This window comes from Hippocampus guttulatus, chromosome 11 (genome assembly GCF_054856545.1).
Source record: "Hippocampus guttulatus isolate MCC_2025c chromosome 11, RoL_Hgut_1.0, whole genome shotgun sequence".
Lineage (NCBI taxonomy): Eukaryota > Metazoa > Chordata > Actinopteri > Syngnathiformes > Syngnathidae > Hippocampus > Hippocampus guttulatus.
In genome coordinates, this window is record NC_141271.1 from 12,692,003 (window position 1) to 12,711,096 (window position 19,094).

At 44.4% G+C, this 19,094-nt stretch overlaps 1 protein-coding gene across 1 annotated transcript; it reads left to right on the forward strand.

Annotated features, from left to right (window-relative positions):
* Window positions 1-1,054, forward strand: tmsb4x (thymosin beta 4 X-linked). The gene is made up of 3 exons (XM_086123546.1): window positions 1-124; window positions 570-680; window positions 748-1,054. The coding sequence occupies exons 1-3, from the start codon at window positions 16-18 to the stop codon at window positions 771-773; spliced, it is 246 nt and encodes an 81-aa protein (XP_085979672.1). The 5' UTR covers window positions 1-15; the 3' UTR covers window positions 774-1,054.
* Window positions 1,055-19,094: the final 18,040 nt, after the last annotated feature.

Genomic DNA, 19,094 nt, shown 5'->3' on the forward strand with positions numbered 1-19,094 from the left:
CCGCGTCGTGACGTCATGGTTATTTTGCATAACTCATCGTATATAGATGGTACTAACGGAAGTAAACGCCAGTACGCCACTTCTCCCACCGTTAGATTCGACGTGCTACATCGCGCCACAGCTGGTGAGTACACACCTAAAAATAATATATTCTATAGATCTATATATAGAGATAGATATTATGCGTAACGGGTCCTTTTTGCAATTATTTGGTTGACTTCATCGCTTATTTTGAGAATGTTGGTGTGGTGCCACATCCGTTCTGTTATTTCTATATGCGTGTTATATGGGCAACTTGATCTGATGTTCAACCTGTTCGAAGTCGACGTTCGTCATATAGAAAATGACACGTGCACGTCTTTTGAGTACATTACTGTGTGTAGTTAGTTTGGGGGCTCCGGGTATATGCTTTTATGAAGCTCGCACAAAGGGCGTTGGTTCCGCATCTGCACGTTTCAACTCGGCGTCTTTCTTCAGTCACATGCTTTTTGTTTCCCAAAATCTCCAATTTGTTTTCACCTGCATTATCTGCTTGTTCAATAATGCAACTGAAACGACTTTATTTTTAGTATACGCCACCATGTGTGACAAACCAAGTGTCGACGAAGTCACAACCTTTGACAAGACCAAGCTGAAGAAGACCGATACCTGCGAGAAGAACACGTTGCCAACAAAAGAGAGTGGGTACATCTTTTTTTTCCACGAAAATTGTGTTGCATCAATATTGAGCAAATGTTTCTCTTTCAGCCATCGAGCAGGAGAAGGCAGCGTAATGGGCGAGCCCAAGTGCTGTACATACCACAAGCCCTTCGGCTGAACTCCACCTGCAATGACTGGCCAAACGCCACCCCATCACTCGGCTGTTGATCACCTTTTGGCACAGTGAAGAATGGCTTGTTCACATGGGTCCACGGTCTTGTATTTTTGTGGAGGCATCTCCACTGTGCAAGCTCACTGCAATGCCTGGAAATGCTTCCACCTATTTTTTTTTTTTTTTTGGAAATCTGGAATACATGTTTGTTAAATATGGAAATTAAAAATTTATAAAGGGTCAGTTGTGTCTGGATTTCATAAGATGAAATGCTGGTTAAAACAATGTACATGCTTGAATGGTTAATCATGAGACTTGGAAGAAGGTATATTGGCAGATTTGATACAATGGTGTGAAAACGCTTTGAAGCCAACTTACATCTACCCTACTGTGTATCTGGGTGGGGAAATTTGCTTGAGGCTGAGTGATGACTGCTGCATCATGTGTGTGCATCAGATCATTATGCAACTTCCAACAGGCCTGTTAACAGCTGTGCCTTCACAATGAACTCTGCTGTGGGATTGACAGAAGTTCCCATTCAGCCTTATTCCTGGGAGGACTGCATTTAATCTAAAATCAGTCTTGGATTGCAATGGTTTAAGGGCAAAGTTTTTGGGGGGGAGGATTGTATTTTTAGTTAAAGGTCTCACCATTCCTGCCTTGTATGCACAGCTGGGATCTCCAGCTGCAAGAATGTCATGTAATGCGGTAAATGTGAACTTGACTCCTTTTAATAAAAAAAAAATGCCAGCACCTGTCAAACACGAATTTGTAGTAAGGAGACATTTTTTAGCACAAGGCCTAATGCGATATATGGACTACTTATTCCAGGATCAAATTGTCACCATCATAAAACCTTTCAACTGCACAGAAGTGGAAACATTCTGAAATTGGCATACAAATGTGAAAAGGAATCAACCATATCCACATAAGACAACACGGGTAACTTCACAGTGTGATTTTACTGTTGAGTGACTTGTGGACAGAAATGTGTATACAGTACCAACTCACCACTCAGCTAATTTATATAAGACACCAAGCTGACTGGACACTGAGGTCTTGTAAACTGCAAGGACGAGCCAACAAGGGTATTGGGTAGGTCAGCGGTTCTCAAAGATTTTAAACCAAGTACCACCATCATGACCAACATTAAAATACTGAAATGTTGCAAGTTTACTATTCATCAAAAACAAGGACTGGAGTAACCTTAAATACATATTATTGTAAGCTACTCTCAGGTTTTGGACAATCCGGAAAACGTGCAGTATATTAGGGAGGAAATAATCAACATTGCAATCCTGCCAAATCGAAATAAAAGTCAGCGAGGTTTTGTGGGTTTCAGCTCAGCGCACTGCAAGAAACTTTCCCTGTTTGGTTGGCAGGTTTGGGGGAAGGGGGTGGTACAGCGAAAGAATGTTATTCGAGTTAAGGCATTTTGTTGGGGGATGTGCAACCAGCTACTGAGGCAAGACAACAGTCCTATCTGATATAAACAGCAATGTTCTAAATAGCACAGGCAACAAAGATCACCTGTTCAACTTCACAACTGGCATAAAATGAGAACTACAGAGCAGATGCAACAACATCGTGTCGATCAACAAAACTATACTGTTTGAATGGCGAGCTAGGGGCTGACTGCCAGAACAGGAACAAGAACAGGAAGTCAGACAAACACACACTGAGGAAATGACTCCCCCAAAACAGCACAATGAGGATGACAAGACAAGGTTATTCAGACAGATGAATTTCACATTGGAGTCACTGTTCTGTATCTAAATACATATTGGAAAACAAAGAATGACTTTCAATTCTATCGGGTTAGACACATCCAGAGGAAAACTTGAGCAAAGGGTTCGAGACATGAGGAGTTCCACAGCAGTGCCACCGCAATTAATTTATACATGGAAAAAAAAATAAGAATCACATCCGCAGCATATTGCGAAAGTGTGATTATAATCCGCAACGAAGGCTTTCTGTCGGTCTTTAGCGCAGCACTAAGAGAAGAACAATTCCTCTTTGTCTTCATTATCATGCTGGTGGTGGGAAAAATCTGTGCAGCTATTGTGTGATTGACGGACACAAAAGTTGAGGGTGGGAGCTCTCCAATCCAGTCACTACAATGGCTTTCTGTGACCGAAACATTCCTAGTGCTTTATTTCAGGTTTCATGAAAGATTTCTTTGGAGGCGTCTCTCCCGAGAACTTCAAATAATAACCTTGGAACTGAGTTTGATATGATCTCCCGATTTTAAATGTTTTACCGCAATCAAAGACAAAAGAGGAGCATGTTCCTATCTACTTCTTGCCTTGGTGGCTTTTGTAGGAATGAAGTGCATAGCAAGGCGAACAGCCAAAGGCCTTTCTGACTTGTAATGTGAAACATAAGAACTTACTAAGTAAGGGAGGAACAGACAGGAGGGAGACCAGACATTCCGAAACGCTGAATCATATCAACTTGAAAAAAAGAAGAAAAAAAAGTAAAAACAAACACAAAATGTCTCCAAACATCTTAAAAGCTGTTTTTTTTAAGTCAATGGAAACTAACTCAACTCTGTGTGCGTCCAGTGAAAAAATTGGCTTTGTACAATACAGTATAGTACAGTACAAGTGGAGGCTTGAGATCTTCTTCCATGTCCAAATTAATAAGTTCGCATTATTTCAAGTTGTTTTACTTATTTCTACTGTGCAGGGTGATGGTCATCATGAACATTAGGCGAGCGTTGCAATTGCAATATTGAAATGACACGTGCATATGTGCTTGGGTGTAACAAAGTGTACAAGTTAACTTTTTTGAATATGCACATTGTTTAGAGCATATAACTCATTTCACATTGTGGGCCACATACGGCCTCGGTAGATGTCAAGTGGGCTTAACCATTAAAATTATACCATACTCTGCTATAAATAACCAAAATAAGATGTCTTTCCTTTGTTTTGGTCGAAAGAAGCACAAGAATATTCGGAAAATGTTGAAATTTAATGAACATATCTTTTACAAAATATTTCAAGAAGCACCTTAGATTTTCTTAGACATATGTGCAATTGACTTAGACCATTCACAAATATGCATTGCAACTGATCCCACTGATTGTACAAAGGCACAAAATTAAGAAGTAATTGATGTTGAAAAATATAGTAATGCACTAAGATTAAACGAGATTTATAAAGAAAGGAATTTTTAAACCATATACACATGTGCATATAAAATCTAAATTTAATTCCTGCCTACACCTTACAAACTAAGGAGAGTGCTATTAAATGTGTAAAGAATAAAGTATTCACATGCCCTTGACAGTGTCTGCTGTGTTGGGTCTGTCTCAGTGACAGACTGAGGCTGTGCTGCTGTTGTCTTCTTCTCTGATCAAAACAATGTCGTCTTCTACTCTGATCAAAACAGTGTGTCGCCTAGCGGATACTCCATGAATTGCACCTTATTAAAACTATTCATCCCGTGTCTTTTATGCATTTCTTCACTTTTCAATTATCCTGCGGGCCTGATCGAACCTCCTTGGGGGCCGATTCCGGCCCGCGGGCCGAATGTTCGACACCACTGGTTTGGGGTCGCATTTATTTGCATCATGCAAGGTGCCGGTTGTCATGAAAAGCTAGCGTTACCTGGGCCTAGGGCCTGTTTAATTTAAACACAATGCTGATATACTCACGGGAATGGATATATGGCTGGCAATAGTTGCTAAGATAGGTTTATTGTATCTTCTGTCATCAAATGGAAGAGCGTTATTATTCTGCCTTTCGCTCTACATTGCTAGCACAGATAAATACCCAAAGGTATGTTAGAAATTACTCCAAATTGTCAGACAAAACAAGTGCAACTGGATAATTTGCTGATGATCTCTCACGGCACACTAAGCCCCGTGGCTGACGATTACTGCCCGACGGGGACATATTTAAGAAAACATCTAGCAAAACGGGTCTGAAGAAATGACAACATTGTCTCAATGAACCTCGTTCCCACGAATCTTGAAGCGAACACTGTCATATTCTTGTTGTCAAATGTTTTGAGACTCCATAATCTGTATTATAAAAATGCAGTTTTCCCCCCTAAATCATACCTGTACATAAAATATTTTTCTTTACCAAAACACCACAAAGAGACATACATGGTTGCTTTTAAAATGAAAATAATTGTATATTTATAGTTAACTTCCATTTGAGGGGCTCACAAGTGTCTGACAACTGTCTTCTTCAATTCATTCACATGCTATACATGTCAAGGATAAATCTGAACAACTCTGTCAGTCTCCAAAGAAAGCAGCTATGAAGTGAAACATGGTGGTACGAAAAAAAGGAAGCTCATGGAAAGTAGCAAAAAAACAGACAGTGTGTAAAGTCAAAGAGGAACAAACTGAGGCTGAACTCAACCCTCTCAGCAGGGTCACACATTATCCAGTTAACGCAGAAATGATCCACTGAGCAAACCGGAGCCTGCAATCAACGGGACCTGAACAAACCGCATTAGCAGAGCTCAGTTTTGGAAGGATCTAATGCCTAATCATCAGTTTTGCTTTTTCCCTGATTTTATCGTAACTTGGCCACAGACGGACTAGCTACTATTTGTCATCTCTTGTCATCAAAGGCAGTTTGACAGTGGGCCCAGAACTGTTCCACTGTTTCATGAACCGTGAACTTCATTTTGTCTTTATTGTCAAATGTGACACATTTTCTTTTCTCAATACCTCAATGTTAATGTTTTTCATTCATTCATTCATTTTCCGATCCGCTTTATCCTCACGAGGGTCGCGGGGAGTGCTGGGGCCTATCCCAGCCGTCTTCGGGCAGTAGGCGGGGGACACCCTGAACCGGTTGCCAGCCAATCACAGGGCACACAGAGACGAACAACCATCCGCGCTCACACTCACACCTGGGGACAATTTAAAGTGTTCCATTAACCTGTCGCGCATGTTTTTGGAATGTGCGAGGAAACCAGAGTACCCGGAGAAAACCCACGCAGGCACGGGGAGAACATGCAAACTCCACACAGGGAGGGCGGAGCCGGGATCGAACCCACAACCTCTGCACTGTGATGTCGCCACGCTAACCACTGGACCGCCCTGTTAATGTTTTTATTTTATTTTATTAATATATTCATATTTCATTCTGGATTAAACTATTCAGATGACTTTGGGTGAGGGGTAATACCTGGACTGGTCGCCAGCCAATCACATGGCATGTACAATATGGATAAGCATTCACACTAGAGCCAATGGTTAACATGAATGCTTTTGGAACGCGGGAGGAAGCGGCTGTATCTGGAGAAAGGCGGCACAGAGAAAACATGCAAACACTACAGAGGGAGGCTGGAGCCGAGAGTCAAACCCTGAACCTCGGAACTGTAGGTCAGCCGTGCTAAACACTACGCTGCCGTGCTGCCCTTCCTGCATGACTCTTGCGTATTTAAACATCACAAGTAAACATGAACCCTCTGGTTAAATTGGACTGTTTTCTTGCAGCTCTCTAACTTCAGTTCAAAACAAACTGCAGCGTGTCAACTTAAAATATGAGAATAAATTATTTCGCAACATTGTGAAAGACATAGCTGTGAGTTAGTTGAAGGCGAACAAGCTGAGCTTCTTTGAGTTGCTCTTGAAGGTTTTTTTTTTGTTTTTTTTTTGCAATCCAAGTATGAATCAGGCAGATGTGTCCTGGCGGCAATGCGCTGTGGTGTGATTCAAAGTGACATGTGCATGCAACGTCTCAGCAGAGAGCTAGACAGAGGCATCAGCCTGGTGTGCACAGTAGCTGAGAACGCGGCAGCCAAATCCCGCCTAATGTCTCCTTCCACATATAGTATGCAGTGCATGTTAGGACTAGAGTGTTTCAAGCTTGAGCTTGAGCAAGAAGCAAATCACAGACAGAAAGTCAGGAGGAAGTGAGACGACTATCACGCCCCTCTGTGCAAAAGGAGGAAGACGGCAATTGCAAGACAGTTTTAATCATGTGATTCCCCCTAAGGGAAGAAAGGGCTTTGTAGAACATGGTGTATTTTGATAGGTTGCTTGATGTAAGTGTGTGACCTCTGGAGCCAAAACTGACCGTGTGATTTATCGTGCCTGAGAGCAGCTTTGAAGTGACTGATTAGCAATGGGGCTGGTCGCTGATGAAAAACATTGAGTCCTAATGACATTCTAATGAGTATCCTTGACCTCATGATCAAATCGGATGTCAAGTCGCACCGATATTTATCAAACTGTGACTGACCCCCACTCTTATTTTTCTTAGTGTTTACTGTACTTGGAGATGACAAATAAGGCATACCAAAAAATTGTGCGTCAACAGTCGAGAACCTTATCCTCTAAACTACGTGATGAAACATAACTTGATGAGATATCGTGGACTCACAACAGAAGAACAACAAGCTAGGCTAGCAGTTAGCTTATATGCTAACTCAAATGGCCTATTTCTTGCTGTACTTTCTGCCTGTCTGCATATATCAATTTCTTGATATATGTACAGTCACATTGTGACTTTCATTTTGGTATGTACCATGTGAGCATTTACATCACAAGGTTTGAATTTTGGTCGCAGATGATGCACTGCAACAGTATGCAGTGGAACGTCAATTGTTTAACTGAATTCATTCCAAAACTGTTTGCGAACCAAAGCGTCTGTGAAACCAAAGCAAAATGGGTAGCAGACAAAAGGAACATATTGTGGCGTTCACGATGTAGTGAGGAACAACTGCACTTTATTTTCGTAAGCGGAAGGACAAGCTCACATTTTTCATGCCTCAGATAATGACGGGTGTTGGCAAGTTGTTAGCCAGCATGTCATGTGTAATCAGTGTCACCTAAAAACTAAGATTACAACAGCAGACAGAATAAAATACCCGCAAATACGAAACAACTGCAACAATAACTGAAGAAATAAATGGCACAAACCATGCATATAAACACTATTTACATTCTTAGTGCTGCAAAGCATGCTGGGGGTGCATCCATGCTGCCAGCGACGCTACAATGTGGGATCGAATAAATTGTTGTCATTTTTTGTCGACATCGTTGTAAATCTCATGTGTCAAAGGACAGCCTCCAGGTAAACTTTTTCTATAGCTTTGTCACTTATTTTTAAAAAAATAAGGCTGTCACATGAGATATTAGTTAGCAATATGATGAAACTCAAGGTGGACTATCATCCCGTAAAAGACTGTTTAACTTCAAAGGTCCAACTGTTGAATCTACAGTATTTCTCATGATCCTTACAGTGTTAGAATTTTTAAAACAGCTCTTATATTGATACAGTGAATTATATTTCTTAAACAGGGCAGAATTGTTTTTTCACCGCCAGAATGGAACTTTTAGGGATTTAAACACTCCTCATTTAACTGCAATGGCCCACATTTTGGGAAAAAAGTGTAGTTTATATGTCTTTCGCCTTTTTATAGGTAAGACCTTGTCATGATGCAAGCTTGTTTTGGAAATAGTCACAACTCACTCGTTCGCCTGTTGCACACAGCTGTGTTGCCAAACAGGATGTGGCTTTTCAAACGCTCAATGAAATGTAAGAAGCGCATCGGGTAAATTATCAGTAGGGATGAATTTACGAAGAATGCACTGATCCGAGTTTCCACCTGACATTGTCGTGAATGCTTGAATTTCAGTGAAAGTGGACCTTATTTTGCAAATTGTGTCGTAATGTCAACCTATATCTCAGTAATCTCAGTTGAGGCAAGTTTTTGCGTGTGCAAGCCGAACGCCTGAAGAATGTACTTGTCTGCATTCAGCATGCCTAAGATAGAAGCGCGTCTGATGAGCACGGGCATGTGTTGACAGCGTTTTACGATGCTTTGCAAATACTTGAACTTATGTTTCGTTTTTTTTTTTTGTGTGTGTGGGTGTGCATGTGGGTGTGGATGGTGTAATGCATAGTTGGGTTCAAAGTTTATGAACACCGACTCCTTTTGCAGACAATTTCAAGTACTTGTCACCTAAGAGGGGAAATATTGGACAGTTAAAAAAAAAAGTTGAATCTTGTTTGTTTTTTATTTAATCTATGCATAGTTTAATATATTTTACAATTTGTCTCATGTATTTGTGTTTCATTGATATTTTGTAATTATGTCATTCATTTGGTTTAATGTCCTTATCAATTTCCCCAAAGCATTAATTTTAGCTTCATTTAAGACTGAAAATTATCCCTAGGTATGAATATAAGTGTGAATGCGTGTGCAAGTATACCCATGACTGTGCATAGTATGATCTAAATGACTTCTCAGCAATGTTGTTTTACTTGCTCTGGTGTGAGAGTAAGGTCATATTCGAAAGACAGATTCACACCTGCCCCAAAAGACGCCGACTCACTGTACATCTGCGCTCTAAGCCAGATAGATGGCCAGTCGAGTCCTGGCTCCAGCTCACCCACATAAGGAGGAAAAAGGGTATACAAAATGGATGGAAGGATAATAATGGGCACGGCTAGTCTTGTTCCAAAACAAAATGCTAGAGAATCTCAGATGTCTGCCATCCTAGTACGTGTAATCAATATCACTAATATACCGGTAACTGGAAATACTCTGCAATATTAGTTGTTTGCGGACAATGGAATGGAATGGAATTCCAGTTCAAGAGTTATAAAAAATTCAGACTATACAAAACTAATAACGTTCAGTTTAGCAATAACAACAAACTCAGCCCCAGCTAGAAACAGGAAATGAAACTTTTCTTGTCATATTCATAAGGCTTAGTTGATGGCCACATACTTAAAACCAAACAAAGTAGGCACACAGAGGAGCCAACGATTCCAGCAATAATAGAGGTATTACGTTAATCTGATGTTGGAGCAGGTTGAATTGCGCATGTTCTATGAGCATCGAAGCAAGAGAGGATCGGTTCAGGCAACACAGTCTTGTAATTTAGCCCAACAGAACCGGTTGTGTGTCTTTTTTGGCCCTGGAGACATTTTTAACAGATGAAATGCTTCTTCACAAATATATTGATCCTCACAGTAAAGCCATCCTTGTTCATGCAATTGCACTACAAGTTGACAAGTATTTTGCATGTCACATTGGTTGTTGGTGCTGGTGTCCTCATGGCTTCCGATTGTCTGCCAGCTTGCTATATAAAAGGATGGGTTATGTGAAAAAGCAAAGGCAGCTCATTTTGGGACCACCTGCTAAAGCCATTTACAGGTCTGGAAAAGTCATCAAGTCTTATCTGTGCTCAACATCCTTGCTGAACACTGTTTTGATTTGCTCGTGTTGTTATCCTTTTCCTTGGGACAAAGTGAGCAAAGTGTAGAGTGTTTACCCTGTGCTATTTCTCGGGGTGCTTTCTTCAACATGTTGAAAACATCATTCCATGCATCCTTCCATCCTTTATCAAATCCGCTTATCCTCACGAGGTTTCGCGGGCGTGCTGGTGCCTATCCCAGCTGTACACTCTGAACTGGTTGCCAGCCAATCGCACAGGACACATAGATGAATAACTGATAGAGAAATCTATGAACAAAATTGCATGTCTGGACATGCTCAGCGCAGAGGTGTCGGCCGTTTGGACGGAGGGCCTTTTCTTGAGTAATCACGTCAAAGCAAGGGGGGGGGGGGGGGGGCGAAGGCTAGATTCAATCACAGAGTGGGAATAAACTAATTGGGAACAAAGAGTTGTTGAATAGCAAAAGACAGTTTGGGAACAGCTGTCGCGCCCAGGTGGACATTAGTTATCAACAAAATCTGTGACTTGTGTATTCGGGTAGATCAGATCACTACCGAGAGGCCGGACCGGGGGGCGCGGTATGCAAATCTCTGGGGCAGTGTCTTTCTTGTATTTTGCAATAAAAGTTCGAACCGGCGGAGAGGGAGCCGAGTGTGTGATCGCGGAGCAACTAACCGTCGTTCGCTCTCAGAGATCCGCTCCCGCCGATATTGAAGACAATTTTCCTGTGTGCCGAGTCATTTCTTTAACTTTGTCCGAGAAAATCTCTGACAATAACCTTTCCCACTCACAATTATACCAAGGGACAATTTAGAGTCCTCCATTAACCTGTCATGCATGTTTTTGGAATGTGGAAGGAAACCGGAGTCCCCGGAGAAAACCCACGCAGGCACAGGGAGAACATTCAAACTCCACACAAGAAGGCCGGAGCCTACACCTCTGCACTGTGAGGCAGACGTGCATGCTGAATTATATTCTAAATTGTCAATTGGTTTGAATGTCAGTAAGAATAGTTGTGTGACTGTATGCGCTTTCCGAATGAGTGACAATTAGACTAGGGCGCACGCGGCTCACACGCAAAGTCATCTGGGGAAAACGTCCAGTGATACATGACCCGAATGAAGATAAGTGGAAATGATGATGAATGAATTGAATAAGTGTTGCCAGCAGAAAAATCTAAACACACACACAGAGTGAATCCTTTGCAATTGATGAAGTGAGCTCTAGTGAGGTACAATGAGATTTGCTTAAAATGTTTCTGTGTAATTTCTGAAACTTATTTAGGGTAATATTCTATATTATGTGACAATTGGGGCATTCAGATTTTAAGCTTCCACTGTGTCATGATGTGGCAGGAAGTGATAGTCACTTCACCAAAGTACATTTGCTCTTGTTTTGTAACGTGATAGTAGGTCAGCATTACACTAAAATCACTAAAAGAAGGGAAAAAAGTGTTACCACTTGGCATCTGAGACAGAATTAATGTGACACTATCATCTTTTAGACCAGGAAATCCCATAAAAAACAACAACAACGGTGAGTCACTCATGAAGCCCCAGGAGGGGCAGAGGACGTCATCATGAAGCCTTCATCCCCCCTGTGGTGCACTGTGTTTGCTGCTGCATTCGTAACGTGAGGAGGAGAGGCGGAAGACGTCAAGCTGAGGACAAAACAAAGAGTGCGCTTATGCCGTCACAAGGGTAAAGTTTAGAGGGGGGCTGTTGGCATCTGACTATACCCCAAGGTGGTTTGGGGGCTCACTGATCGCACTGGTTTCAAGCCACTCAAAGGCACTCTGTCATTGTGTGCAGCCGATCTAAACAACAACCTGAATAACAGGATGAGAGGCAGGCCTGTTAGGTGATAAGTGATGACAAAAAAAGAGCTCGGAATTGTCGCCATATTTTTTACAATCCTGCACAAAAGAATCAAACTACAAGGGAGAGCATGTAAACTTCACAAAGGAAGGCCTGAATTCGAACCCAGATGTGTTAACAGGAATGTGTGCAGTTTCATGTAATTTGAGCCCTCATCACTTGAATCCTCTAGAAATACAAACATGATAGAAGAGCCAAATTCACCATTGCGCAAAACGACACATTCAAGTAAACAAGAAGTAGAGCCTCGACCTCTGTTGAAGCAGAACAATGCTAAACCTGCCCCTCTTACTTGTTTGATTAACCCCTTCATGCACCAATAATGACAACCTGTAACCTGATAACATGAAAAATTGTCCACTGTGGTAACAGCTGTCCCTGAGAGGGTTTAAAATATATATATAAAGACTTGTTCACTAACTAACTCACTATCAAATTAACTAACTACTTTGTTGGTTAATGACGAATTGACGAACGAACTGATCCAAAGGTAACTTTTCACACTCGGGATGGAATAAAAAGATGACGCATACTATTATATGCCTTCAGCCTCCATTAAGCTGAAAGTAGATAACCTCTAAGTATATTTTATTAGCTCACTCTTATTTCAGTCGGCCTTGCAGACTGTGTATGTCATCTCCTGCTGCTGCGGGCAGGATGTGGTTGCGTTCGCGCATTACAAAGTCACCCATCAACTGTCATGTGCCTCCTTTTATAGTAAAAGCCTCGCTCTTGATCACTCTGAGTGGATGAGCGCGCGTCTCCATGTTGACTGGGAGGCGGCGAGTCCAAGAACGCCATTCACTGCGTGATCAAATTACAACTAATTGTTTGAACGCTCCGTGTCACTTGCAATTGTCTGAATGAGTTTTAGTGGAGCGATGGGGTTGCCCACTGTGTAGTGCTTGGGTTAACAAGGCCTACGACATTACTGTATTGGCAAATTGCATTTTCAAAGACACAGACATGAATATGAGCTATGTTACATATCAGATGCATTAGATGCTTTGGTATTGAACACTTTTAAAATACTATTCGGAAACAGCACACAATCGATGGCCGCCTCGCCTTGCAATTCAGCAAATGACTCAAACCAAATTGATTGAAAAGTATAGTGTCGACACGTTTTTGTAGCTGTTATAGAGCCACCTGCTTTTCACTGGACAGAGACAATACGCAAAGAAAGTGAAGTGGGGCAAACCACGAGGTCCCTGTCAAGAAATACAACTGCACCACCAGATGAAATATATCATCGCATCAAGCCATATTTACATAAAAATATTACAAAGACGAGAAACTATAAAATAAAATAAATACGAATGCTGCAACAGATCAACTAAGCGCCAGTGTAATAATTTAGGATAATCTTTGCCAAAGTTTGTAACCCATATGACAAAACATTGCAACCTTCACTCTGGCCAACGACTGGTTCCTTTCTTGAATGTTGACACTTGTCTCCCCCTAGTGGTTAAAAATTACCTTTGCAATAAAGGTGCTAAAAGCAAAAGCATAATAAGCAAACAAGTTGGATACTCACAAATCGGAACATTTTTGCTTCATTCATCAGCTAAGTTTCAAAATGGCTACTCACAATTTTAATGCTATAATAAGGAAAGAGCTTACAGTACTATATCATAATCAATACATTTTTGTTCCACCGTGTCAAAATATAAAGACTCATTTTAATGTTTATCATTAAAACTAAGTGAAATATCAGCAGTTGCTAAAAAAAAGGGAGGTTTCTGATGGATTCGACAGCTTTACCACTCCGAGTTACCATTGACGTGAACTTGAAATTCGGGGTCCAGATGTCTTTTAGCAGCCTTTAAATCACACTGGGGCCACATTTGAGGTATTGTGGACCAAGCCACAAAAGCCCAAATGGCCACTTCAGCTACACTACAGAGATTTTTCACATGACCTTGAATTGCTTCCTTGCTACCAAATATCCACGATCGCCACGATTTATATTCATGCCGATGTTTAAATACTATCGCCCATGTTCTATTAATTTGTTAAAAGAAAGAAAAAAAACCTTCACAAATGAATGGTTTGATACTTTCATCTTGACACTGATTTTTTTTTTTTATCTTGGATGTTCAAATTCCTATTTGGTGAGAGTCAATGATGATGATGAAAAATGTATTCATATTTAATTTTTTTTGTGTGCCAAAATTACTGTAAATAAATTAGATCAATGAAGCTGATCAATCATTCATCAATGTCTCAGTCACCTTATTTAAATATTTGAGATAATTTATTTCCATTTTAAAAATAATTAGTGTATAATGTAATCCATCCTTCCATTTTCTAATCCGCTTATCCTCACAAGGGTTGCGGGCGTGCAAGAGCCTATTTCAGCCGTCTTCGGGCAGTAGGCGGGGGACACCCTGAACTGGTTGCCAGCCAATCACAGGGCCCACATAGACCAATGACCATCAGCGCTCACGATTATATCTAGGGACAATTTAGAGTGCGATTAGCCTGCCATGCATGTTTAAATGTGTGTGTGTGTGTGTGTGTGTGTGTGTGTGTGTGTGTGTGTGTAACTCTGCCTCGATCAATTCAAAATCGCGTTACCCCACCTGTGCCACAACTTAGACCTGCTTTTAACTACTCTAAAACATAGTGTACTTTTGGTCACCAAAATGGCATATATACAGTGTGTATATATATATATATATATATATATATATCCTCTCCGTGAGCCGTCACCTTACCGTGGTGGAGGGGTTTGTGTGTCCCAATGATCCTAGGAGCTAAGTTGTCTGGGGCTTTATGCCCCTGGCAGGGTCACCCATGGCAAACAGGTTCTAGGTGAGGGACCAGACAAAGCACGGCTCCAAGACCCCTTATGATGAAAAAAATTAAAGGATCTCAGTTTCCCTTGCCCGGACGCGGGTCACCGGGGCCCCCCTCTGGAGCCAGGCCTGGAGGTGGGGCTCGTTGGCGAGCGCCTGGTGGCCGGGCCTACACCCATGGGGCCCGGCCGGGCTCAGCCCGAAGAGGCAACGTGGGTCCCCCTTCTCATGGTCTCACCACCCGTGGGAGGGGTCGAAGGGGTCGGGTGCAATGCGAGCTGGGCGGCAGCCAAAGGCGGGGACCCTGGCGGTCCGATCCTCGGCTGCAGAAGCTAGCTCTTGGGACATGGAATGTCACCTCTCTGGCAGGGAAGGAGCCCGAGCTGGTGTGTGAGGTAGAGAAGCTCCGACTGGATATAGTCGGACTTGCCTCCACACACAGCCTGGGTTCTGGTACTAGTTCTCTCGAGAGGGGTTGGACTCTCTTCCACTCTGGAGTTGCTCATGGTGAGAGGCGCAGAGCAGGTGTGGGCATACTCATTGCCCCCCGGCTCAGTGCCTGTACATTGGGGTTCACACCGGTAGACGAGAGGGTTGCTTCCCTCCGCCTTCGGGTGGGGGGACGGGTCCTGACTGTTGTTTGTGCATATGCACCAAACGGCAGCTCAGCATACCCACCCTTTTTGGAGTCCTTGGAGGGTGTGCTGGAGAGTACTCCTGCTGGGGACTCCCTTGTTCTGCTGGGGGACTTCAATGCTCACGTGGGCAATGACAGTGAGACCTGGAGGGGCGTGATTGGGAGGAACGGCCCCCCCGATCAGAACTCGAGTGGTGTTTTGTTATTGGACTTCTGTGCTCGCCACGGATTGTCCATAACGAACACCTTGTTCAAACATAAGGGTGTCCATATGTGCACTTGGCACCAGGACACCCTAGGCCGTAGTTCGATGATCGACCTTGTGGTTGTATCATCGGATTTGCGGCCGCATGTTTTGGACACTCGGGTGAAGAGAGGGGCGGAGCTGTCAACTGATCACCACCTGGTGGTGAGTAGGCTCCGATGGTGGGGGAAGATGCCGGTCCGTCCTGGCAGACCCAAACGTATTGTGAGGGTTTGTTGGGAGCGTCTGGCAGAATCCCCTGTCAGAAGGAGTTTCAACTCCCACCTCCGACAGAGCTTTTCCCATGTTCCGGGGGAGACGGGGGACATTGAGTCCGAGTGGACCATGTTCCGTGCCTCTATTGTTGAGGCGGCCAATCTGAGTTGTGGCCGTAAGGTGGTTGGTGCCTGTCGTGGCGGCAACCCTCGTACTCGCTGGTGGACACCAGCAGTAAGGGATGCCGTCAAGCTGAAGAAGGAGTCCTATCGAGCCTTTATGGCCTGTGGGACCCCAGAGGCAGCTGACGGGTATCGACTGGCCAAGCGGAACGCAGCTTCGGTGGTCGCCGAGGCAAAAACCCGAGCGTGGGAAGAGTTCGGTGAGGCCATGGAAGCCGACTTCCGGACGGCTTCGAGGAAATTCTGGTCCACCATCCGACGTCTCAGGAGGGGGAAGCAGTGCACCACTAACACTGTGTACAGTGGGGATGGGGCGCTGCTGACTTCGACTCGGGACGTTGTGAATCGGTGGGCAGAGTACTTCGAAGACCTCCTCAACTCCACCAACACGCCTTCCTTGGAGGAAGCAGAGCCTGGGGACTCTGAGGTGGGCTCTCCTATCTCTGTGGTTGAAGTCACCGATGTGGTTAAAAAGCTCCTCGGTGGCAAGGCCCCGGGGGTGGATGAGATCCGCCCGGAGTTCCTCAAGGCTCTGGATGTTGTGGGGCTGTCCTGGTTGACACGCCTCTGCAACATCGCGTGGTCAACGGGGAGAGTGCCTCTGGATTGGCAGACCGGGGTGGTAGTCCCTCTTTTTAAAAAGGGGGACCGGAGGGTGTGTTCCAACTACAGAGGGATCACACTCCTCAGCCTCCCTGGTAAGGTCTATTCAGGGGTGCTGGAGAGGAGGGTCCGTCAGGAAGTCGAGCCTCAGATTGAGGAGGAGCAGTGTGGTTTTCGTCCCGGCCGTGGAACAGTGGACCAGCTCTACACCCTTAGCAGGGTCCTCGAGGGTATGTGGGAATTCGCCCAACCAGTCTACATGTGTTTTGTGGACTTGGAGAAGGCGTTTGACCGTGTCCCTCGGGGAGTTCTGTGGGGGGTGCTTCGTGGGTATGGGGTACCGAACCCCCTGATACGGGCTATTCGGTCACTATACCACCGATGTCAGAGTTTGGTTCGCATTGCCGGCAGTAAGTCGGAATCGTTTCCAGTGAGGGTAGGACTCCGCCAAGGCTGCCCTTTGTCGCCGATTCTGTTCATAATCTTTATGGACAGAATTTCTAGGCGCAGCCGAAGCGTTGAGGGCGTCCGTTTTGGTGGCCTCAGTATTGCATCCCTGCTTTTTGCAGATGATGTGGTGCTGTTGGCTCCTTCAAACGGGGCTCTCCAACTCTCACTGGAGCGTTTCGCAGCCGAGTGTGAAGCGGTTGGGATGAAAATCAGCACCTCCAAATCTGAAACCATGGTCCTCAGTCGGAAAAGGGTGGAGTGCCCCCTCCGGGTCGGGGGAGAGATCTTGCCCCAAGTGGAGGAGTTTAAGTATCTTGGGGTCTTGTTCACGAGTGAGGGCAGGAGGGAGCGAGAGATCGACAGGCGGATCGGTGCAGCGTCTGCTGTGATGCGGACGTTGTATCGGTCTGTCGTGGTGAAGAAGGAGCTGAGCCAAAGGGCGAAGCTCTCAATTTACCGGTCGATCTACGTTCCAACCCTCATCTATGGTCACGAGCTATGGGTCGTGACCGAAAGAACGAGATCCCGGATACAAGCGGCCGAAATGAGTTTTCTCCGCAGGGTGTCCGGGCTCTCCCTTAGAGATAAGGTGAGAAGCTCGGTCATCCGGGAGGGGCTCAGAGTCGAGCCGCTTCTCCTCCACATCGAGAGGAGCCAGATGAGGTGGCTTGGGCATCTGATTCGGATGCCTCCTGAACGCCTCCCTGGTGAGGTGTTCCGGGCATGTCCCACCGGGAGGAGACCCCGAGGAAGACCCAGGACACGCTGGAGTGACTATGTCACCCAGCTGGCCTGGGAACGCCTCGGGATCCCCCGGGGAGAGCTGGAAGAAGTAGCTAGGGAGAGGGAAGTCTGGGCTTCCCTGCTAAAGCTGTTGCCCCCGCGACCCGGCCCCGGATAAGCGGTAGAAGATGGATGGATGGATGGATATATATATATATATATCCATCCATCCATCCATCCATTTTCCGAACCGCTTGATCCTCACTAGGGTCGCGGGGGGTGCTGGAGCCTATCCCAGCTGACTTCGGGCAGTAGGCGGGGGACACCCTGAATCGGTTGCCAGCCAATCGCAGGGCACACAGAGACGAACAACCATCCACGCTCACATTCACACCTAGGGACAATTTAGAGCGTTCAATCAGCCTGCCACGCACGTTTTTGGAATGCGGGAGGAAACCGGAGTACCCGGAGAAAACCCACGCAGGCCCGGGGAGAACATGCAAACTCCACACAGGGAGGCCGGAGCTGGAATCGAACCCAGTACCTCTGCACTGTGAAGTCGACGTGCTAACCACTGGACTACCGGGCCGCCTTATATATATACAGTATATATATATATATATATATATACATATATAGAGAGAGAGAGAGAGAGACTCGCATACACACACACACACACACACACACAGAAGGTTTTAATGCTGTAAAACCATCAGAGATCCAGTGTAAGTTAAACAGACATTGTTGGCTATGAAACAATTGCAATATCCTATTTAACATAATTATGTGGTTTACAACAACTATGATGATTGAAGTTGGTCACCAAATCACCATCAAAGCTTAAAGCCATCCATCTCTGAGGTTAGAGAGGACCAGATGTTGACATGTGAGAGCCCATTCAACACTTTTAGTTCTGACGCCAGTGTGTGTGTGTGTGTGTGTGTGTGTGTGTGTGTGTGTGTGTGTGTGTGTGTGAGGTTGCACTTCAACAATTAACTGCTTACAGCTCATGACATTATCAAGCGCAAACACAGGTCAGGCAAATGCATGTAACATTCTCACATGTAAGACAAAAACTGGATCAATTTGACTTGCTTTCACCCTTTTTGCAGACCTGCAGTAGGAATTCCATGTGGTATGTGTATTGGGTTTCAGTGAGGAGACATAATCCCCACCCCGCTTACAAACCCACCCCTACTTCACCACCAACCTAGTCCTCCTCACTTCTTTATTTCCAGAGAGGAAAGAGCAAATAATGGGACACTGAGTGGGGCTGCAGCTTTGAAGAGAAAGAGCTTTTTTTTTCTTCCCTGGAGGAGTTCTTGTTGTGGAAGTAAATGCAACACAGCGTACAGTGTGCAAATAGAAAAGCTTAAGATCTGCGGGA